Consider the following 21,335-nt stretch of genomic DNA (forward strand, 5'->3'; position numbering starts at 1 on the left):
GAAGAAATTTGAGCAACCAAAATTACCAAGCTTTAGCATTCCAAAACAATCCTCAGTGAGTACAGCATCGAGAAGTAGTTGTAGTACAGACTATCTCGGAGGTGGAGAAGGAGGAGGCACCACACACCCTATCCATATTCCTCTCCCTATTGAAGATGTGGATACCAAACAAAAGGAAAGAAGAAGTAATTTATTGGACTCTATTAAATTATTCGTAAAAGAGAGAAAGGGGATCCATCCATGATCACCGACAACTCTCAACAGATATTCGTGATATTGGACCTCTGAATCGATTTGGACACTCTGTGGTTAATGTGAATGGTGTTGCCTACTTGTACGGAGGAAGACTCAGAAAACCCTATGCTAGTGGACATCCCGACCAAGTGAACCCCTATTCCGATGATTCTGTCTATAGCTACAACTTTAGAACCTCTCAATTCACTCGTCTCAAAATTAAGAGTTCAGAAAAGCCTCATCCACGAATGTTCCACGCCATGGTTGAAATCCCTGAGAATAATTGCTTCTTAATGATGGGTGGACACTCTGCGAACGAAACAATTCTTGATGATGAAGGATTAAGCATGATGATGATGGAAGATTCTCAAAGCAAACCATTAAGCATCACCACCACACCATTGCGATACTTTACCGATTGCTATCTCTTTGATATTTTGAGATCCGAGTGGACCCTTGTGAAACAGAGAGGTCATATTCCACTCTCAGCTGAAACTGAATGCAGATCTCCTTTAGCACTCACTCGAACGAAAGAAGGCAACTTTTTGTGTGTGGTAAAGAATGGATCAGGTAGCTTGGAAGTGTATGAAGGAAAATTGACTTTCTAAAAATGAATGCTCTCTTCTATTTGAAAAACAACGAATTACTAAAATTAATTTACAACTTGTCTACAGGAATTTTTACAACATTTTTCATAATAGTGCTGCCACTCGTAAAGTCACACCATTATACGTGATTCTCCTCTTATTTCTCCCTTATTGGTCGTTTGTCAATGAAATTCTCCATTTATGTTGGACATTTACGAATGTGGTAAAACGAGAGAATGTAAGTCCCATTACTGCTCAATATTCTCCACTGGACTCGCTCAACATCACTTTCATTCATCCGTTCCATGAATTGTTCGGGACTGTCAAGTCAACACAAAAAACAACTAAACACATCTCCTTCTTGTAATTCATCATCAATAATTTTGCACTCCATCATCAATGGCTACCACTACTACACGAATTATAACCCTCGAGGAATTAGCCGAACACAAAGAAGGTCATAAAGATCCTTGGATTTGTATTGATGGTAAAGTATACTCGATAGCCGAATATAAAGATGAGCATCCAGGTGGAGAGGATGTGTTATTTGAGGTAAGTAGATGATGTTCTGACAATCAACCTGGATTAGTTGGATCGCTGATACTTGTACGTTCATCTCAATTAGGTTGCTGGAAAGGATGGCACTGAAGAATTCAATAAAGTTGGACACGGAAGAGATGCCTTCTCTCGAATGAAGGATTTACTAGTGGGAGAATTGAAGCTGTAAAGAGTGTCCGATCCGATCCGATTCATCACACGGTGCACGGACTTTGCATTTCTTGTTTTGCTTGTGGCCACACGAGTCATTTACTAATAAATAATTATTCAGGATCTCGAAAAATTGTTCGTACAAAAATAAGAATCCTCAATGTTCTTACACCACGGAGATAAAAGATACCATCAACAAGCGTCATCATCATCACCGAAACAACACTCCGAATATTAGATTGAATGAAAAGAATTTACTCAATTTGCAGTAGAAGAGTTGGATGTTCATCGTCGTCTATGATTGCATTGCTTGACCAACCTACCACACGATTCAACATCAATCATGCTCATTCACACATCACAATGAATAATAATAATAATATACGGAAATACAACAACTTTATTTCTTCATCAGTTTTGCAACATATTTTCATCAGGAGAGTCAAACAAAATTTTGGAAATGCTTCTCTTTTCCATCCATGGAGTGATTCAAAAAAACAATCTTTTCATTCATCTGTGGTACCACAAACAAATCAGAACAGCTCACATCAAATTCCTGCTGAAATTATAAATATTCATCAAGAGTCACCGAAAACAAAACGATTTACATTAAGAGTCAAAGCATCTTTTTTTACTTTCTATGCAGGGCAATTTATTAATATTTATTTGAATGACATGACAGCTTCATTTTCAATATCTAGTGCTCCAACGATGCTCTCTAATGAAATTGAAATCACCGTTCAGAGAAGTAATCACCCTCTTACACAGTAGGTAAATCTTGAGTTAATAGTGTAACTTTATGACATTTTCAGTTTGCTTCATGATTCAAAAATTGGAGATGTCATCCAAGTTTCAGGACCACAGGGCAATTTTTATTTCAATGTTAGTGATCTACGGTTTGAAAATATCAAACATTTAGTTCTTATTGCTGGTGGCCTTGGTGTCACACCCTTAATATCGATCATGAAATACATTTCTGGAAATATGCTCTATTTCTATCATGTCACATTAATATATTCTGCAAGTACGGTTGATGATTTTTGCTTTGTGAATGATATTTCAAATATTGTCAGCAACTTTCCGAATATCAAGTGTAAACTTTTGGCCTCAACATCTCCAACCAGCTCAATACCACAAGCACTAGAGCCGATATTGACAAGTGACAGAAAAATTGATGTCCATTATTTGAAAAATAATTTGAATGAAGAACAACGAAAAGAGGCAATATTCTTTGTATGTGGTCCAATCAGTATGGTCAAGGATGTTTCAGCAGCTCTTCAAGAATTATCTGTAGACATGGATAGAATATATCATCAATAAATGATGAATTAAGAATACGTCGTTCGAATAAGGAAGAAACCATCAAAATCTAAATTTCGATCGATGGATATAAAAATAGTCTTCAAATAAATAAAAAAAATGAAAAGTACGAAACGATCTTCATCCTCTCTTCAAAGCGTGATCAAGCCTTCCATGATGGTTTCTCCTCCATCTTCATCCTTATCAGACGAGCAGCCCCGAGATGAATCGGAATATTCAATAAATTCAATTACGTTGGATTTGGAAAAATTATGCGAGTCTATACAAACGACTGCCATGTTATTGGCCCGTATCGGAACTGCTGAAGACAGCAAAGAAATACGAACTGAAATTCAACAATTAAAGAAATATACACAAAATGTTATTCAAGACATTGAACACCGATTGATTAATTTGGAAGTAGAAAATCCAGATCAACAATTTTTGAAATTCAAAACTGATTTTAACCGTCTGAAACAATTAAGAGATGAATACTTTAAAAAGAAATTAAAACAATTAGAATTGAAATATCCAAAGACGAATTTGAAAAACAAAAGCATACCAACGAATCCTCTTGTTGCTTTATATAAAAAGCATTGGAAAGAAACACAGAACGCTTTTTGTGACAAGTATGGAATTGATCCAATGGTATTTGCCTCCTGGTTAAGCGGAATTGCCGAAAGCAAAGAATCAGAAAATGCTGTGAGGAAATTTATTGCGTCAAAAGAACAATCAGAACAGAAAAATCCATCTGAAAGAGAAGAATTATTTACAATTTTAAACTCACAAGAAAATTCTTCCATGTATAATAGTGCAGAACAGCAACAGCAAATTGTTTTACAAGATGAATTTATATTTTTACCGTACAAGGTTTGTATGCCAGTGATATTAAGGAACGTATTAGACGCCATTAATTTACATATTTAGGAAGATGAGGATGAATTGCAAGATCTTCGAAATCTGCATAAAGATTTAAGAGATTTATACCAAATTTCGCAAGATCTACACCAAGAAGTCCAAGTACAAGGCGAAAAAGTTGTGCAAGTCCAAAATAATGTAGAAAAAGCAGAGCTTTCTGTGAAACAAGGTACAAGGTATCTACAGGAGGCCAAGAAAATTGGTGCCTTCTCTGCAATAGTTGTTGGAGGAGCAGTGGGTGGCTTGGTGTTAGGTGGGCCCATTGGCGCTGTGGTTGGAATTAAAGCTGGAGCAATACTGGGTGCGTCGGCTGGCGTGGGAGGTTTAATTGTTGGTGCAACATCCGGAGGTTTGATTGGCAAGTTTGCCACTGACATTGGAAACTCTTTGTCTGGTGTTTACTCAAAAGTTACAGCTCCCTTTATGAGCAAGAAAGGTACCAATACAGCAACTAGCGCTTCTTCAACCACCTCCAACAACTAATACGTTTTTGAATCCTTCCGTGTAAATAAGCAAAACAAAAGTTTATTGGAGCATTTGTTGCAGAGCCTGCTTTTGTTTGTCTGTCAAAATCTTTTCCAAGTGAGGCAATACTTGTTGATTAACAGAACATAATTCTTTCATAACTTCAGGCAAAGTTGTTTCTATATCAATGCTATTGATAGGATCTTTGCTTGAAAGAGGATCTTCATCACCTTCATCATCTGAAAAGTCACCACCTCCCTGAGCTAATTGATTCAAATATTCATCTTGTGGCACAAATGGATCTTCATCATCAAAGCCGCCACCTCCATACATCATTCCCTCAAGAGTTGCCTCATTCTTCTCCTCCTCTTTGGCTTCTAAAGCTCGGATATAGGCGTCAATGAGAAGCATAAAAGCATACAACACGAAAGGAACCTGTCTTTCCTTAATCTTTTTGGATCTTGTTCGATATCCAGTGGTTGGTTCTTTCACCTCCATTAAAACATTCACACTTGCTAAACGAGGATCTCCTGTTTGTAAAACCTTTGCAAGAGCAGTGGACGTGACCTTTAATTTGTAAAGGCCAAAAAAGAATTGTTGATTATGTGCCCACTTGCTTAACACACAAGTCAACCCATTCGCATAGTCCTTTAAGTTTGAAATAGATTCAAGTAAGGAAAACATCTTTACAACGTCTTGGTGGTGGAAGAGTTTTGCAAAAATAAACACTATTGATTGAATAAATAGTAAATCATTTGAAATTGAAAGCTTAAGCACACAAGCTTTGATGATTTGTCCAATAATATCTATATTGAGAGCAGTGCTTAGTTTGGCAAAAATTTCAGTCACAAGTTCTCCGACTCCAAAAGCTGCTGAATCACTGAAATTTGGTTGAAGTAATCTAGCTATATACTCTAATAAGAACTGGAATGAAGATACTTGATGTTGTTGGCTTATAAATCGATGTTGCACAATCATTTCCTCTCCAACATGAACAATAGATCTAAGACACTCAGTGATCTTTTGAATCCATGATGGCTCCTCATTAGAAAATCCCAAATTCATCAAACTAGGGTATAGAGTGTTTAACACGGTAAGCATATCCTCTTTTTTAGCATGTACAATAATTGTGTGAGAAAGGTCAAGCAAATTCTCAATAAAATCTGGAGCTGTTGCAGTTGCAGAGCTAATGAATATTTGAGAAATTTTGGGAATTACATTGTTGACAAGTTGGGCTTCCGTTTCTGGAATTTCTGCCAATTTATCAAAAACGTTGATAATATCGCTTGCAATAGTTCTGTCGTTCGAAAATTTGCTTAGCTGGGTTAGCATAATAGAAATAACGGTCTCACTGTGAGGAATAACAACTTGTGGAAGAAACTAAAACCAAGTTAAAATTATCAACAACACAAATTATTGACTTACATTAACAAAAACAGCAATGCTTTCCAATGGAATGTACATGGGCTCTTCTCCAATATCATTCACTAGTTTGCACATGCTTGCCAAAATGCCATGTAAAAGTTCGTCTCTACTTGCTCCAAATGATGATAGCAAAGAATCTAATAGAGGTTTTTCTAAACAAAAAACTCGAGCTGTAGCTTGACATGAGTACAATCTAATTGGTATAGGCTGATTCTCTGCCATATGGTTCACATAAGTAATAAATAATTGCTTGATCATATCCAAATTGACCGTGAACAATTTTGGATTTGAAATTTGATTCAAAAAGTAGCTTGAGCATTGAATAGCTCTGGATTTCAAAAATGGTAAATGCTCTGAGGAAACATTCAAGTCGTTATCAAGTAGTTGAGAAATCAAAGAAACGAGGTCAAAAACTTTTGGATTGTCTTCTATGTGATCTCTAAACTCAGTAAAGCTAGAAATAGTCATTAGAGAAGCTTCTCTCAACTTCCACCAGGTACTACTGTTAGGGTTTTGAATATATAAAGATTGAGACTCTTGCATTCTCTTGTTGTAAGCATCTAACAAACTCTCAATGCCTAGAGTGTCATAGGTCTCATTAAAATCCTCAAGCAATTTCAGACATGATGTTCGAATGCTATAACTAGAGAATTGATTATCTTCTTCCGATACAAATTGTTCAGGATTGTCTTCCCATAACTCCATCAAATGCTGAGGTAATTGGCAATATCCTAAAAGTAAATAAGTTAATTGAGCCAAATTATTTTTGTTGGATGACAGTATCTTGGAAAGTTGACGACTGCATACAATAGTAGCCAACAACTCGATTTGCTGGCAAATAACTGTTGTAAAGTTGATGCTTTCTCCTTCGGTGTCAAACCTTTCAGCAATCTGGCTTGTCGCAATTCCACTTTCATTTGGTGAAAGGATTGCATGTTTAAAATAAATTTCATATTCACTACTCAAGGAAGTACAAGTAGATTGCAACACGTGAATAACAGCGTCTTGTAAACTTTTTCCAAATTCTTTCACCAATATGTTCATCGTTTTTACGCATTCCATCTTAAAGGAACAATCTGAGTTTACATTTGTAATTGGATTGGAAATTTCTCCCAGAATTAAATTCAAAGTTTGCCCAATAACTGATGACAACATCTTTTTTGATTCTTCTATGAGTTTCTCATCTATTTTGGAATCATCTTGAGTGTTATCATCTTCATTGACATCTTCGCTTTCGTGATCTCCATCATTTACATACTCAAACTCATCATCTGCTTCATCACTTGGGTCGCCTGCAACCATTGCAATTAAATAGAACATTTCAGAGCAAACAGTCAATGCCTTTGCTCGAATGAGATCAGGAAGTTGAGTATTAGAAGCTACATTGAGCATATATGGCACAAGTACTGGAAACACAAATACTGTATGCTTATCAGAAAAATGTTGTGCGACTAACGACAAACATTTTAGTGAGCCTAAGGATTGAGCATAATGATGATGATTCACTAGACCACTTTCATAAATATTAATTAATATTTGAATTAAATCTCCCCATTCTTCAGGAAATTCATGCTCTGCAACCTCGGCAATACTCATTCCGAATGCAGTGTTGATTTTTGAAAGAAATGATGGTGGGACTTCAACTTCCAAATCACTTGCCATAAGTCCCAAAGGTAAAGCATCTTTGAATTGCTTTTTCAATTGTGGAGATTGAATGTTATTCCAGTGGGATTTAATATATCCCTTCAATAGAACAGCAGCTAATTGTCTAATTGCAGGACTGATGATAACACTCTTCAATTGTTGTTCTTGTTCAATTAATTGATAGAGAGGAAAATGAATAGAAATATTGATGAAATTATCTCCTTGATTGATGCAAAAATTATTCCTAAAAGGCAAATAGGCATACAGTGAAACATGAAGTAGCAATACCCCATAATATGGACATCGTCCTGGAAATGATATCAATTCACTTTCTGCTTCTCTTACTTGCTGCGGAGAGCTTCCGACTCCTCCTCCCAGCTTAAACAAGCATTGCACAAGTGTTGAAAACTCTCTTTGCAACTCTTCAAGTGATGAAGGAACCACCGCTCCCTGCATGGATGATGATGGTTGCCCGTGCAAAGAGGGAGATCCAATAGAAGAGCCTGATAGCATCTTCGAATTTTTTTTTGAGTTCAAGGAACATTTAATGGGTAAAGTTTATTGGAAGAAGATGACTCATGGTTCAGACTTTAGAGACTAACTTGATTCTTGCACTTTCTCGAGTTGGTCACTTCCTTCACGAAGGAGAAACATCTTGGATTCACCATTCATAAAGAGTTCACCTTGAGTCAATTCCTTTAACACCCCCTTCATGATTCAATTGAAATGGTGAGCAAGCTTTCATGTCAATACAAATTCACTCAGTTAATACTTACATGATGCGTGATAAGAGCAATACATGTTTCCTCTCTTTCATGAAGCCGTTGAATCGATTTTTGTACTCTTTCTTTTAAATTGTGTTTTGGATAAAACCAATGATGTGTTTCTTGATACATGTGAATGTCATCCAAAACGAATAATTCATTTCCATAAATTTCACACAATTCTTGGATATCAATTCCTGTGTCACAAAGCAGAATTCCAGCATTTTCCTCTTGAAGTAATGGTTGTAAAACAATCGTTGTATTTCCTTTTCTTTTTGCAATGCATTCAGTCATGTTTATAAATTTTTCACAACTCATGGATTCATTTTCACATCGAGAATGTAATGCATAAAGACAAGTTTGAATAGTTCTTTGCAAGGGTGAAACTGCAATAAGTGAAGGAACATGCTCATGAATTGCCACTTGTTTTGCTTGATCGATTCCCTTCGGAGTGAGAAGAGGATCTCTGATTTTTTCTCTCTCTTCCCATGGAATGGATTCCAAATTATGTGTTGCTTGTCCGTGCCGAACAAGAATGATTGTTTTTGTGTTGTTGTTGTTTTGATTTGAAGTATTCATGTTGTTTTGTTTCACAAACTGTTGGTCAGATAAAAAGTGATTTTTTTTAATATTTTGAACGTTTGTGAAATCACCGTTCCAAGTTGAATGCTTTGCTGGTTTTGTGAATGAAAAGTCTTGTTTCTTTGCTTTGGGCGATCAAAATGTGATGTACACTCACCACTGTTCATAGGTCCTATGAATGAGCGGATAAAAGAGATGGTCAAAAAAAAAAATAGCCTTTTTCTTTGCGACTCATATTTCTTCTTGGTCGTCCCTTGATTTAAGTGAAGTTAATCGTCTCGTTCGGTGGTTGTTGTTGTCAACACTGTTGGTAGCTCTGCTGTTTCTTGTCACCGTGTGCTCTCCGTTATTCGTGTGGGCCTCTCACATGCAACACCAGCTTTAGGATGGAACACTTGGAATACCTTCGGATGTGATATTAGTGAAAGCTTGATTATTATTATTATTTTCATGGTAAGTGTTTAAGAATTGTTTTCATTTCAACCATTGAGGAATATTCGACTTCAATGAATGCACGGCTATACACCGCCATCACCATTGAATGTTCAATGACTGTCATATGGCAATGATCAAACCATGGTTGTGGACATATGTGATCTGTGACCACTCTCACACACCACATACAACCTGTCTGACTCACAGGAAATGGGCTCCACCAATTTCAATCATGTGGCGCATCACACATGACATTTTTCCAATCTATCGATGGATGATTCACATCATTGGCGTTATGAGTTCCTTGTACGAGTAAAGTGCTCCTTTTTCATTCAATGATCCTGATATGCTCGAAGTGGGTGTGAATTGGACACTTCCCCTAACATCCATTGTTCAAAGATTAAGTGAAAAGGAATCAAAGGCACACTTTTTCCTTGTGGTCCATCTTGAATGCACCTCTAATTCTTGGAAATGATATTCTCAATATGCCTCCATGGGTGTATTCCATTATTTCGAATAAGGATGCTCTTGCAGTGAATCAAGATTCAAACATTGTGCAAGGAAGACTAGTAGAAACCATTCAAGAAAATACTTTGGATGGTTTTTGTTATTCATTACCAGGTTTTTATTGCAAATACATCCAAGTGTATGTGAAACTATTGAGTAGAGAAAAATTTGCTGTTGTTTTATTCAAAAGAGGAAAGAGTACATGAGAATTGAGTGGGAAAAACATTTGAAAGTGGACTCGAATCGAACCTTCTTTGTACGGGATGTTTAGCAAGAACGTGAGGTGGGAGAATTTAAGGGAAATTTTATGACCCCATTTCCTGTGGAGCCTCATGACGCTCAAATGTTCATCTTGTCTCCTTCCAAGAGGTAAACTCACGATCGCATTCTCATGTTTGTGAGTACCTGAGCTCAAGTACATCTTCAGGATCCATTCTGAATATTTTTATCTTGAAACTTTTTAAAAAAATTAAAAACACACATCATCATGGTTTTGTATCGATATGGCGGTTTGGCACGAGCAGGAAAAGTCAAAGCTCAAACACCTCGTGTACCAAAAGATGAATCGTCTACCACACACAAGTACAATGGAGGAAGAAATAAGTTGAAACAACGATCCAAGAATAATAGAAAATATAAGAGCGGAGCAAATCGTTTAGAAGCTCTTGAAAATCCATCACCGAATACAGATACTGACCTCTCAATCTCTTCCGATCAGAATGGTCATTATATGCAACAAGCTCCACATTACTTATCTAATAGTTTGCATAAATTTAATACTATTGATGGATTGAATCGTTTGGAATTCAAATGGGCAATCATTCGCAACAAGAGATTACACCTTAAAGCAGAAGCCTATTACGATCGAAACAACAAAAATCATAAAAAATGGCATAGAAATCATCCTCGAGATGGCTTCTATCAATTCAGACATGTTTTTGAAAATGATGAAGAGTATACAAGTGAAGAAGAGAATTATATTGAAGAGGTGGATGACAGCAATGGTTTTGAACTTAATCAGCAATAGGAACATCTTGAGAGGTTTAAAGAATGTCAATAAGTTATTAGAAATCACAAGTTGAGAGGGCCATCTACGGTGACTTTTAGCATTAAGCAATTACTTGACCTTTCGGACCCTCAATCACCCTTCTTTGGACCCTCAATCACCCTTCTTTGGACTTGCACTAACTAATTAGATTGATAACTACTGAGGGAGATGCAGCCCTGTTATCTCTTAATGAATAAACACTGAAGCAAAGCAAGTATACAACAATCGTGTTGGTCTTCAAGCTTCCTCGAGCGAACTTCTTCATCCCTCAACTTATCATTACCCAAAATAATTCCATAGATACTCTCCTTTTTCATTCACAGACTCATCACTGATGCATCTCAAGTCAAATGCAGATTTCGAACCGCAGCTATTTTCCGTACGCACACCATAGTACTGTCTTTTTTCTCTACCACGCAATTCCGTAATCCATATTGTGCAGCGATCCTACTTCTAAAAATGTAACGAGGCATTAAAAAATCTCAAAAAGGCATACTTAATGCAAACGGGATTCTTTAATAATTCGTTGAAAGAAGAAGAACCTCGTTCTGGCCGGATTGATGGGCGTTGATTCTTCCCTTTTCTCTCACAAAATTTTAACCAAAAGAAAAAACAACAAGAGCTGCCCTGTTGATACTAGTAGCGACAAAATTTGTTGAACCCCCAAACTACTAATCTCCCCTTTGAGTGTTGTATTTTTCAGACCATTGAATCCTTCCACGTGAATATTCTTATTGTTGTTTTCATCACGGCTGTGATTCTCTCTCTTGTGGACCAGACCTATCCTCACATCCTTTCTTCTCATCATCATCATCATGAAACAAATTAATGAATTGGTCAACTTCAGTGCCCAGTTTTCGTCTCCAAACCTTTCATCAGGCCATCCTGTTGAGTCAAATTTTAATCATCATCATCATGGAAATTCTTCCTATGGGCCAACAAACAGCAGATTGATTGCTCATCATCATTCAACCTGTGCGAGTAGTAGCAGTAGTAGCAGCGGTATGAGCACTCACGGATTGTCCAACAACACTTCCACTGTAAATATTCCTCAAAGTTTATTAGCTCCAAAAAGACAACGAAGATCAACCGATCATTCTAAAATTGTGGTAAAGCGTTACGGAAAGAACGCCTCCACATCTAGCAATAATGGTGCAGTGATGGCTCATTTCAAATCACTCTCCTACAAACCACAAAAGAGATTGAGAAAGAAGAAGAAGGCTGACCCAAAGCTTGTAGATTTTCTCTGGAGACAAATTGAATCAGCAGATATTCATGCTGTGTCTGTTTTACAAAACAATAATAATACTGACTCTAGTGAATCATCATCACCAAATTCTACATTGACGGAATGGTGTTGCGATACGAATCGATTTCACTCTTATCATCACCACCACACTTGTCCATTTCATAGAAAGAATCCTTCCAAAAAAGATTCTTTCTCTTTGACTGGCGTTGTTGGAAATGGATGCGAAGAAGATGGAGTGCCTCGAATTGAAAAGAACCGAGTGGTAAGAACTTCAATTTCCATCAGAGAATTACTCTTGTAAATTTACAGCGTCATGCAGACGTGAAGAAACTTCAAACTAATGGCACTGTTGCTGATGTGACATTTCATCATGCAAGCTCAATAGTTTCTGCAAGAATTACACTTGTTGGAGGGTCAACGAGTTGAATTTATAAGAACTGATGTCCACAGAAATGACACATTCAAAATGTGACCTCTTGATAGAAGTCCTGCATACAATGTGTTTTTGTAATTCTCAGTAAAAATGTTGCTAAAAGTAACTAAAAAAAGAATAATTTAGTTTTTCTTGCAATGGAAGCTCAATGTCCTTCCAATCCCTCCAAAAACTGTAAAGGCCTTCTTGAAGATGAACTCTGTTTTAAACCTGCTTTGCAGACTTCATATCGAAAATTCAGACCTACTTCCAGAAGATACTTCGTTTGCATCGCTGATTAGAAGATGAACACAAACTAAAGTCACACTTATTTCCAGAGTCATGGAAGCAGTCGAGATAGGGTTATCGAAACTCCAAAAGGAGAGTATACATAATATTCTGAGGTTGACAAAGAAAGAGTAGATTGTCCTGGGAATATTTCTTTCGATTTCACAAAAACAAAAACAAAAAATATTTGCATTAGCCGGGAGTCGAACCCGGGTCACCAGCTTGGAAGGCTGGTATGATACCGTTACACTACTAATGCTTCTTTATCTCTTGATTATTTGTTGTAACTGTTTAAAGTAGTGTATGAATGTTGTTTGATCAAGACGTTGTATCATCAATGATTGGTAGTCGTTGTAAAGAAATGGATAACAAATGAAAAAGTAGTTTCTAGATAAATAAAATTATCAGTTTAAAGGTCCTGACTGGATAGTTGTTTGATTATCAAAACGATAATCCCTCTTCGCGTATATTTGTCTGCATAATGGGCATTTAGGCTGAGTTGACGTTTCATTGAATTTCTCAAATGATTGCAAACACTTGCCATGAAAAACGTGACCACAACTTGTGATAACACAATTTCGTTCATGTAAATGGCAAAGACAGATAGGACATTCTTCATCTTGGTCCTTGTCCAGTTTCGTTTCAACTCTTCTCCATTCCTCGTCATGCATGTTAATTAAAAGCAAACTTTGCTTAACTTGATCATCTATGTTTCTTAAAAAGTTGTCCACCTGTTTTTCATCTTGTTGAATAGTTTCTTCAAGCCTCGAGTTGAGGGAGGACAATTTAGACAAAACAAACTCTCGGTGTCGATCAGGAAATTTTTCAAAATACACCTTTCTGAACTTTTTTCTTGCAAATGCTCCTCGCAATAAAGCCTGGATGGTTTGGGCATTCCAATTTCTGAGAAAGCTTAAATGTAAAGTGGTATTTTTGCGCTGATAGTCATCTAATCGACACATTGGGCAAGTTCTCTTCCTCCAACTGTTGCATCTTTCAAAGCCTTTAAGACAGTTTTCATGAAACATGTGGCCACAATTTGTCACGCACACAGAATCGCGAAAATTAAACCATTCCATGCAAATAGGGCAACCATCTTCGATGAGAGAAATCCTATTAGTAACGATCATTCTTTCAATTGATCGCCACTCCATATCATTTAATGGTTTTGGAGGTGGTTGCCTAAGGCCCATCTTTTGAGCTAACGTTGGCTTTCGTTTTGTAGGATCTTGCTCGAACTTTTTTTTCTTCTCCGACAATAGCCCATTGCTATTCAATACATCCAAAAATTCTTGTTGAAAAGCAACAGCAGTCCATAATTTTTCATTTTGCTTGTATGGTTTATCCAGCTCTTCCATAACACCTCGTCCTTTAACTGGTTTTGATAAAGAATGTTGAGTTGTTGTTCCTTTTGAAATTAGTGATCCCACGTTGTTTTTATGACGATGGTGAGCACCACCCAATGAAGTGTTTTTTTTCATTTGTGAGTGCATGGTGTTGTAGAGTTGAAGCGGGTTTTCATCATCTTTTAACTGAAACAATTCCGTCCTGTGATGATTGCCAATCCATTAATGGATTAATCCGGTATTATTTTTATTAAAGACAAAAAATGCTTACCACAGCTACTGGCTCAAAGAACGTACGGCTCCGAGAACAATTCGAACAGGAGCAGAAAGCCTTTAACCAAGCTGGTGATTTGGAAGAAGAAAGCGCTAGCAAAAAATCAAAAAGCGTGAAACCAATCATTATGTATCGGCCAGGTAGGTGATTTATTTTGTAAAAAGTGTGCTGATCATCATCTTATTTCTTCTCATTTAATTATTATTTAATTATTAATTTTCACTATAGGCCAAAACCAATTAGACTTGTATAAGCCTGGAAAATCAGTCCGTATTTTTATTCCTGCAAAATATTTATTATCAGAAAATAATGTGAAAGACCGAAAGATATTCGGTACGGATATTTACAGTGACAATAGTGATATTATTCTCGCTTGCCAACATGTTGGGTTATTACAAGATTTACCATTAAGCAATTGCAAAGGAATTCTTGTTACAGTTCTGATCGAAAAGCCACCAAGGTAGGTTAACCACCTCATTCCACATAGCTCATTTGAATTGATTCTTTTAAAACTACACAGAAAATATGAAGCCTCCTTCCGAAACAATGTCCGTTCGAGAGCATGGACTAATATCTCCGATACTGACTCCAATGCATTCAAAATTCAAGATGTAAAAGTAATAGCAGATGAAACTAGTTTTCTCACTAAACAAACACCAGTGGACAAATCTAACTTTAGTTATGGAATTGAGCAACACAGATTTCTGTCAAATGTTACAATTGTTTTTGGTTTGACATGTGATCCTGCAGTGAAATATACAATTAACTCTGTTTCAGATAGAGGATACAACAATGGAGATTTAACTAGTGCTCGTTTAAAGAATGATGAGATTTTGATACTTGAAACTGAAAATTCCAAACATGAACTCAAATATGACAAAACAACAAAGAAATATGTATGGTCAACCATTTCAGAAGATAAGGGAACCTTAGTATCAGAACCCAAGATATCTGATTTAGATTGGCAAGAAATTAAATGGGGCCATGAATCAGTCATTGTCAGAGATAACGAGTATAAATTGACTCTTACATTCTTTCAAAAACAATGATTGACCAGTAAAAACTCGAATTCATTCTTCGTTTTTGCTCCTCTTATTTAGATGACTTTTGCCTGCAGCTATTTTAAGATGAGTTCCTTCAAAGAAAAAATTATTGACAATCAATAGCAGCAGTTTTGAAGGTTTTTTAGATTCAAATGGATCAAAGCATTGAACAATTCAAGATCATCACGAACATTGATGACGATAATGTAGCGAAATTTTATTTGGAAAGCGCCCATGGAAACCTTGAAACAGCTATATCGAATTACTTTCAATCCGGAGGAGTTTCATCAAATGTGATGCACGATGATGATGATCAACAGATGCATGCTGGTTTTACTCCGATTTCATCATCATCAAGCAATCCATCACAAGGTGGTGGAAGAACACTTGGAGGAAGTACCACAGGTGGCCTATCATCAGTTCCTCCTCCAAAGTCAAGCGATCAACCCATTTCTAGCAGCAAAAAGCCAACTTCAAAGAAATTTGCAAGCCTTAGAGATTTGCAAAGTGATGAACAACCATCAAATCCAAAGGACAATAGATACTATGCAGGAGGAAGCAGAAACTCTGGTCAACAAATCATAGGAGCTAATGACGATGAAGATGATGACGATGAAGAAAATCACTTTGCTGACAAGATCTTCAAATCTGCTCAAAAACAAGGAGCTAAATCAGCTTCCGAATACGAAGAAGAGATGAGACGCAATCAACCAAAATTTGCAGGAAGTGGAAGAAGATTGGGTAACACTGACAATTCATCTGTCGTCATACCAGGCGAAAAGAAACCAGAAGAAAAGGTTGTTACCATCGTATTTTGGAGTGATGGATTTACTGTTGATGATGGTGAATTGAGACCCTACGATGCACCTGAAAATAGAGAATTTTTGCAATCCATCGATAAAGGAGTTGCTCCAAGAGAGCTGTATACCAGTGGAGCAGATATTGTGGTAAATTTGTTGAACAAGAAGACAGAAAAATGGTCAGAACAACCAAAACAATTCAAAGCGTTTGTTGGATCTGGAAGATCTTTGGCTTCAAGCTCATCCTCAGCCAGTAGTTCATCCTCGGTCATGAGTACCCCATCTAATTACAAGTTTGAATTGGATCCTAACAAACCAACGACCACTTTGCAGATCAGACTGGCCGATGGAGGTCGTTTAGTTGGAAAATTTAACCTTACACATACCATTAGAGACGTTAAGGAGTATATCAAGAGCCAAAAACCTTCTTCTGCATTTGATATCATGACACAATTTCCTAACAAGGTCCTCACAGAAGACAATTCAACTATCGAAGAAGCTGGTTTGAAAGGTGCGACGATCATTCAAAAACTAAAGTAATGGCCTGAATTGCAAGTTGTATTTTATTTCTTCTTCTTAGTTTTGTTAGAAGGGTTTGTGGAAGCTTCACCTCCAATCGCCCTAACTGTGGCGTTTTTCATTTCTGGGTTCTTGTCAATTTGTTCTTGAGTTTGAAAATGCATCATCATGTCGTGTAGCTGTTCTTGCAGGTCTCTTATCTGAGCGTCTTTCTTTTCGATTATCTTTTTGTGGGCTTCCTCAAGTTTTTCAATCTTAATTTCATACTGTTTTTGGTTGTTAATTAATGTTTTGTTTAACTCCTTGAGAAAGTCGGTCTCTTCTTTTTCTTTCTCTACCTTTTTCTGTGTTTTTTGTACTTTGTTATTCATCTTTTGAGTATTTTGGCGATACGTTTGTAATTCATTCAACAAGCTTTCTATTTGCTTGTCTTTTTCGCTTGCAATTGCAGAGATCCTAGACTCGAAATACACTCTCTGGCTTGTTAATTGCTGTGTCAGTAATTGGTTATATTCCATCAAAAATGAATCTAGCTTTGAGTTGTATTGAGCTTCAAGCATTTCACTTGCTTCCCTAATTGCCTCCTTTTGATTGGGATGTGAAATTTCAATTAATTTTCCTTCTGTATTTCCTGCAACTAATCGATGAACGTATCCATCACCAGTATAATCCCAAACACGTTGTGAGTCAGCCTCCATGGAGTATGTATGATTTGTTTGAAGATAATGCTCCATGGCATGCCCTTTTTCATATCTACCACATCCAACATATCCACAAGTGAGGCATACCCACAAATTTGATGTGCATGCACACTCTGCACATTGTAATTCAGTTTTCATCTGATCAGTGTATCGGCATACTGGGCAATTTCCATCACCCCATTTCGTAAGACAATCACAGTGGAATTGATGATTGCATACAGTTGTAATAATACCACTAGCACCTGAATCAAGTCTATCAAGACAAACAGGACATGTTGGTAATTCATATCTCTTCTCTGGTTCAGTTTCATTGCTAGTTTCATTATTAGTGTGACAGTGAAAATCATTATGAAGTTGAGGATCGTTGCAACTTCCAATATTGAAAATATCTGTCACTGTGCTTTGTGAAGTACTTTCCAAATGTTTTCCAATCATTGAAGGTCGATTGGTAAATTCAACACTTTTTACAAACACTATTTTACAGTCTTCAGGGTCTAATGAATTGAATGGTCTTCCGTTATATTGCAAAAAGAAAGAATCTGCATTTTTCTGATCATCGAATTGCAGAATGACCATGTACTTGTTTGGCGATTCATCTCTGAGTATTCTTGTTTTCAAAATATTCGATTTAAAGCAGTCAATAAATTCAAAAAAGTCTGTAGTGGATATAAAGGAAGGTACTGCCAGCACACAAACCAAAGTACTTCTTTGTTCTGGCAATTCATCCGAAGAATAAAAAAGTTCATCTTCTCCTCTACCTTCTTCTTCTGAAATGGATGAAAAATTAGATGAAATAGTTGAGGTATTATTACCACTATGGTTGAGATGAAGGCCTGAAGAGGGAACTTGAAGAGATGATGATACAGAAGGTGGATCCACAATGGTTGCATCCATCATGCCATTCAATAAAGGAGTCTGAATGGTATTTACACAACATGTTGTTGAATTATTAGTTTTCTTCTCTGGAATGGTACCGTTGCCACTGTACAATTCATCATCCAAACCTAAATTGTCATTCACTGCATTTGTAAAACTTCTTGGTGTTCCATGTTTGTACAATTTGATGATTCCAGTTATAATTTCAACACTAGGATTACCTGATGAGAAGAAGACATGCTTTGGAGTAAAATAATCTTCAATGAGTTCTTCCTCTTTTGAGAGAAGATTATGGTTTGAGGAAACAAGTTGTGATTCTGTCCTCGGATCTTCCATTAGAGAGTGAGAATTACCATTGCTTGTACTCTTTTTGTTCTTTTTCTTTTTCTTCTTTCCGTCCGATATTGAATGTTGATGTGATTGGCTCAACATGTTTTGATCCGAATGATAAGTGGTATTGTGATGATTGAGTGTATCTAAAATGGTGGTCTTGTGATTCCGAAGCAAATCAATGTGTTTTAAAACTCGTTTAAAGTATGGTTTATAGTGTTTAATATTCTCCAAGAGTCGACGTTCGACTTCCGAATCTATTTGTATTTCGATCGAAAACATGCAACGGTTTTCCGACAAGTAGTGCAGGTGTCGTTGGAGAGGAGGAGAAGAGGCTCTTCCGTATTGACGCGTTTCACAAATTTTTTGAGTTGTTGAACCTCTTCAGTCATGATTGCATCCTCTATTTATAAAAACAGTTCATCACTCGTCTGATTCTCCTGTGTGATATGTCGCACGCATTAGTGAGCACTCACTCCTTGTGGTGACTCCTTGTCATGAAGACTCCCTGATGTCTCGTTCGTTTTGCGTTTAGTGCTTTTATGTTTTTCCTTATCGACACTCGCAATACATCCATCAAGAATCAAAAATGCAACAATGCACAAGACAAATGAAAGGACCAACAAAAACTGAATGGTGACAATGGAGAGAACAATTCCAAAGGCAAATCCTACAGCAGTGGAGATGGACTGAACAAATCTGAAAGCAGAAAATGCCTCACTTGTATGTTTCTGATTGAAATAAGGATACATTTCATGCATTTTGACATTCCTTAATTTCGATTGTGAACTTACCTTCTTATAGTAATTTCTACTTCCCAAGATGGAATAGATTGAATTCGTCAGGAATGCATCAGCTCCACCGAAAACTCCCATTGTAACAAAAAACAGTACGTAAACCTCTGTTGGAGGCTCCGTTTCATTATTCTTGAGAGAATATCGTCCCCAATAAACCATTTGAAATGACAATGCAATACCAATCGCGTGGATGACCATAGACATCACCATACTTGTTCTTCGTCCAATAAAATCATTCAACTTTCCAGAAATTAATGCACACAGAACCTGCATGACTCCGAAGCAAATCATAACCCATCCGATTCTTGTTTTTCCAATAATTGGAGGAAGAGATCCATAAAAGAATGATGCTGAAAACCCAGAGTAAATACTAATGAGAGAGAAGATGAGCATCTTTTTGGAAAACAAAACGAAAACGCTTCCTTTAACCAGCTTCAAAAATTCAATTCCTTGGCTCTTCACAAATTCAATTTTCTTTGAAATACTCGGTGAGGTATTTTCATTCATTGAGGATGATTCAGCCTCAGTAGTATTCGAGCATGGAGATGTCAGCTTCAAAGATTGAATAGTAAATAAAGAAATCATTCCAACCACACATAAACATCCTAGAATAAAGAAGATTGAAAAGTTCGAAAATCCAGCAGAAATTAGAGAACCAGCCAATAAATTTCCAGCAATAAAATTCATTTGATAAATTCCAAAGAAAATTCCGCTATACACGCCCATTAATTCAACAGAGCGTGGGACACTTTGTGTGGTTTGTTCATTCGAGTGAGTTTTACTACCATCATGCGTGTTAGGATGTGTATTGAATTCATTCTCTATCAGGTCTTCATCGTTATTCAATTTAATCTCAACCATTTCGGTGTCTTCCTCTGTAAAGGAGTGAGAAATGTTGCTATTATTGTTAGAATCTTCTTTTTCATGTGGTTGAAATTTTCCACTCACTTCAGTTGTGCTTGGTGTCACTAATTTTTCAGCTTTTTTAATCTGCTGAGAGTAATTTGCAGATAATGTCAGTAAACTTCCTTGACTGGTCCATAGTAGGGCAGCACAAAAACCATTGTATGCAGCAGCCACATATAATAGAGCAGAGCTCTCAATAGCTGCGGAGAACACAAACAAAATATATCCTGAACTTCCAATAATGATAGTTGTTTTTTCTCCCACTAAGGTGCAAAACGAAGGAGAAACAAAACTTGCAAAAGCAAATGCCGTATATAAAACAAATAAAGCAATAAATCCCTCTTCTTCTCTGATGGTAGTTAAAAAGTTTTGAGTTGTTTCATACGAACAAAACAACAAGAAGAAAGAAAATCCAAGGTTAAATACATTGAACAATCCCTTATCGAGAAATGAAGACTTGGACAACCTAGAACACAGTGAGAGAAAGAAATTAGTAGACACGCGAAACGGACAATGCGTAAATTGCTCATTTAACTTGTGTTTCTTTGTGGGAGAGTCGAAGGAAGGAGAGTGGTTGTGGGCATTGTTATCTTGGATAATATCCATTTTGATAACCTCGGGTTCAAAAGAAACAGTAAAAGAAGCATCATGAGGGTCTGTATTGGAACTATTCGAAGAATCGTTGACTAGTTGTTCGTGATGTTGCTGATGTTCCGTTAATTGCATTTTCATGATGGAGTGAGCTGGAGCGTTGGCAGTGCTATCTCCTGGTGTGTGTTCCAACTCGTGCATTTTTTTGAGTTGGTTTTGTCCAAAACGGACCAAACTTTAAAACAAGTAAAAAAGTGTTAGCGTCACACTTTACCAGACAAATTTTGAGTTAAACTTGCATGTTTCTGAACCAAGAATCTTTAGATTTTTTTGCCACTTCGCCGTTTCCAATAACCAAAACGAACCTTATATGCAAAAATATTTCGCCCACCGTGGGGCTCGAACCCACGACCACAAGATTAAGAGTCTTGCGCTCTACCGACTGAGCTAGACGGGCGCACGTTGTATTTAAAATCAAAAACATTAACAACAATCTTCTGCGAAATGTAAAAATAGTTGTTTTTGCGAATTGAACGAACTTGCGAAACAAGTTACAAAAAAATTCCTCCATGCTCAAGAACACAAGT

At 36.8% G+C, this 21,335-nt stretch overlaps 13 protein-coding genes across 13 annotated transcripts in view; 8 read left to right on the top strand and 5 right to left on the bottom strand.

The window, feature by feature from the left end:
- Nucleotides 1-842, top strand: part of FDP41_000618 (uncharacterized protein) — a gene marked incomplete at both ends in the record, with an annotated part of 2,480 nt that extends 1,638 nt beyond the window's left edge. Inside the window, one exon of the mRNA XM_044709786.1 lies at nucleotides 222-842. Coding sequence (XP_044569432.1) covers nucleotides 222-842 — 621 coding nt within the window. The remainder of the gene's footprint in view (nucleotides 1-221) is intronic.
- Nucleotides 843-1,220: 378 nt separating this feature from the next.
- On the top strand, nucleotides 1,221-1,548 carry FDP41_000619 (uncharacterized protein; the record flags this gene model as incomplete). Its single annotated transcript, XM_044709797.1, has 2 exons — nucleotides 1,221-1,373; nucleotides 1,447-1,548. 2 exons carry the CDS (start codon nucleotides 1,221-1,223, stop codon nucleotides 1,546-1,548), a joined length of 255 nt encoding a protein of 84 aa, XP_044569433.1.
- A 344-nt stretch (nucleotides 1,549-1,892) lies between these two features.
- On the top strand, nucleotides 1,893-2,849 carry FDP41_000620 (uncharacterized protein; the record flags this gene model as incomplete). Its single annotated transcript, XM_044709809.1, has 2 exons — nucleotides 1,893-2,296; nucleotides 2,342-2,849. The coding sequence occupies 2 exons, from the start codon at nucleotides 1,893-1,895 to the stop codon at nucleotides 2,847-2,849; spliced, it is 912 nt and encodes a 303-aa protein (XP_044569434.1).
- Nucleotides 2,850-2,948: 99 nt separating this feature from the next.
- FDP41_000621 (uncharacterized protein) lies at nucleotides 2,949-4,229 on the top strand (the record flags this gene model as incomplete). Its single annotated transcript, XM_044709820.1, has 2 exons — nucleotides 2,949-3,698; nucleotides 3,756-4,229. 2 exons carry the CDS (start codon nucleotides 2,949-2,951, stop codon nucleotides 4,227-4,229), a joined length of 1,224 nt encoding a protein of 407 aa, XP_044569435.1.
- Nucleotides 4,230-4,271: 42 nt separating this feature from the next.
- Nucleotides 4,272-7,793, bottom strand: FDP41_000622 (uncharacterized protein; the record flags this gene model as incomplete). Its single annotated transcript, XM_044709831.1, has 2 exons — nucleotides 4,272-5,591; nucleotides 5,637-7,793. 2 exons carry the CDS (start codon nucleotides 7,791-7,793, stop codon nucleotides 4,272-4,274), a joined length of 3,477 nt encoding a protein of 1,158 aa, XP_044569436.1.
- An 84-nt stretch (nucleotides 7,794-7,877) lies between these two features.
- Nucleotides 7,878-8,623, bottom strand: FDP41_000623 (uncharacterized protein; the record flags this gene model as incomplete). Its single annotated transcript, XM_044709842.1, has 2 exons — nucleotides 7,878-7,988; nucleotides 8,057-8,623. The coding sequence occupies 2 exons, from the start codon at nucleotides 8,621-8,623 to the stop codon at nucleotides 7,878-7,880; spliced, it is 678 nt and encodes a 225-aa protein (XP_044569437.1).
- Nucleotides 8,624-10,055: 1,432 nt separating this feature from the next.
- Nucleotides 10,056-10,595, top strand: FDP41_000624 (uncharacterized protein; the record flags this gene model as incomplete). The annotated part of the gene is made up of 1 exon (XM_044709853.1): nucleotides 10,056-10,595. The coding sequence occupies one exon, from the start codon at nucleotides 10,056-10,058 to the stop codon at nucleotides 10,593-10,595; it is 540 nt and encodes a 179-aa protein (XP_044569438.1).
- An 836-nt stretch (nucleotides 10,596-11,431) lies between these two features.
- Nucleotides 11,432-12,166, top strand: FDP41_000625 (uncharacterized protein; the record flags this gene model as incomplete). Its single annotated transcript, XM_044709864.1, has 1 exon — nucleotides 11,432-12,166. The coding sequence occupies one exon, from the start codon at nucleotides 11,432-11,434 to the stop codon at nucleotides 12,164-12,166; it is 735 nt and encodes a 244-aa protein (XP_044569439.1).
- An 803-nt stretch (nucleotides 12,167-12,969) lies between these two features.
- Nucleotides 12,970-14,058, bottom strand: FDP41_000626 (uncharacterized protein; the record flags this gene model as incomplete). Its single annotated transcript, XM_044709875.1, has 1 exon — nucleotides 12,970-14,058. One exon carries the CDS (start codon nucleotides 14,056-14,058, stop codon nucleotides 12,970-12,972), a length of 1,089 nt encoding a protein of 362 aa, XP_044569440.1.
- A 116-nt stretch (nucleotides 14,059-14,174) lies between these two features.
- Nucleotides 14,175-15,234, top strand: FDP41_000627 (uncharacterized protein; the record flags this gene model as incomplete). Its single annotated transcript, XM_044709886.1, has 3 exons — nucleotides 14,175-14,325; nucleotides 14,414-14,645; nucleotides 14,706-15,234. The coding sequence occupies 3 exons, from the start codon at nucleotides 14,175-14,177 to the stop codon at nucleotides 15,232-15,234; spliced, it is 912 nt and encodes a 303-aa protein (XP_044569441.1).
- A 146-nt stretch (nucleotides 15,235-15,380) lies between these two features.
- FDP41_000628 (uncharacterized protein) lies at nucleotides 15,381-16,568 on the top strand (the record flags this gene model as incomplete). Its single annotated transcript, XM_044709897.1, has 1 exon — nucleotides 15,381-16,568. One exon carries the CDS (start codon nucleotides 15,381-15,383, stop codon nucleotides 16,566-16,568), a length of 1,188 nt encoding a protein of 395 aa, XP_044569442.1.
- A 23-nt stretch (nucleotides 16,569-16,591) lies between these two features.
- FDP41_000629 (uncharacterized protein) lies at nucleotides 16,592-18,736 on the bottom strand (the record flags this gene model as incomplete). The annotated part of the gene is made up of 1 exon (XM_044709908.1): nucleotides 16,592-18,736. One exon carries the CDS (start codon nucleotides 18,734-18,736, stop codon nucleotides 16,592-16,594), a length of 2,145 nt encoding a protein of 714 aa, XP_044569443.1.
- A 179-nt stretch (nucleotides 18,737-18,915) lies between these two features.
- FDP41_000630 (uncharacterized protein) lies at nucleotides 18,916-20,949 on the bottom strand (the record flags this gene model as incomplete). Its single annotated transcript, XM_044709920.1, has 2 exons — nucleotides 18,916-19,185; nucleotides 19,249-20,949. 2 exons carry the CDS (start codon nucleotides 20,947-20,949, stop codon nucleotides 18,916-18,918), a joined length of 1,971 nt encoding a protein of 656 aa, XP_044569444.1.
- Nucleotides 20,950-21,335: the final 386 nt, after the last annotated feature.

Source organism: Naegleria fowleri (assembly GCF_008403515.1).
Source record: "Naegleria fowleri strain ATCC 30894 chromosome Unknown tig2, whole genome shotgun sequence".
Lineage (NCBI taxonomy): Eukaryota > Heterolobosea > Eutetramitea > Acrasida > Naegleriidae > Naegleria > Naegleria fowleri.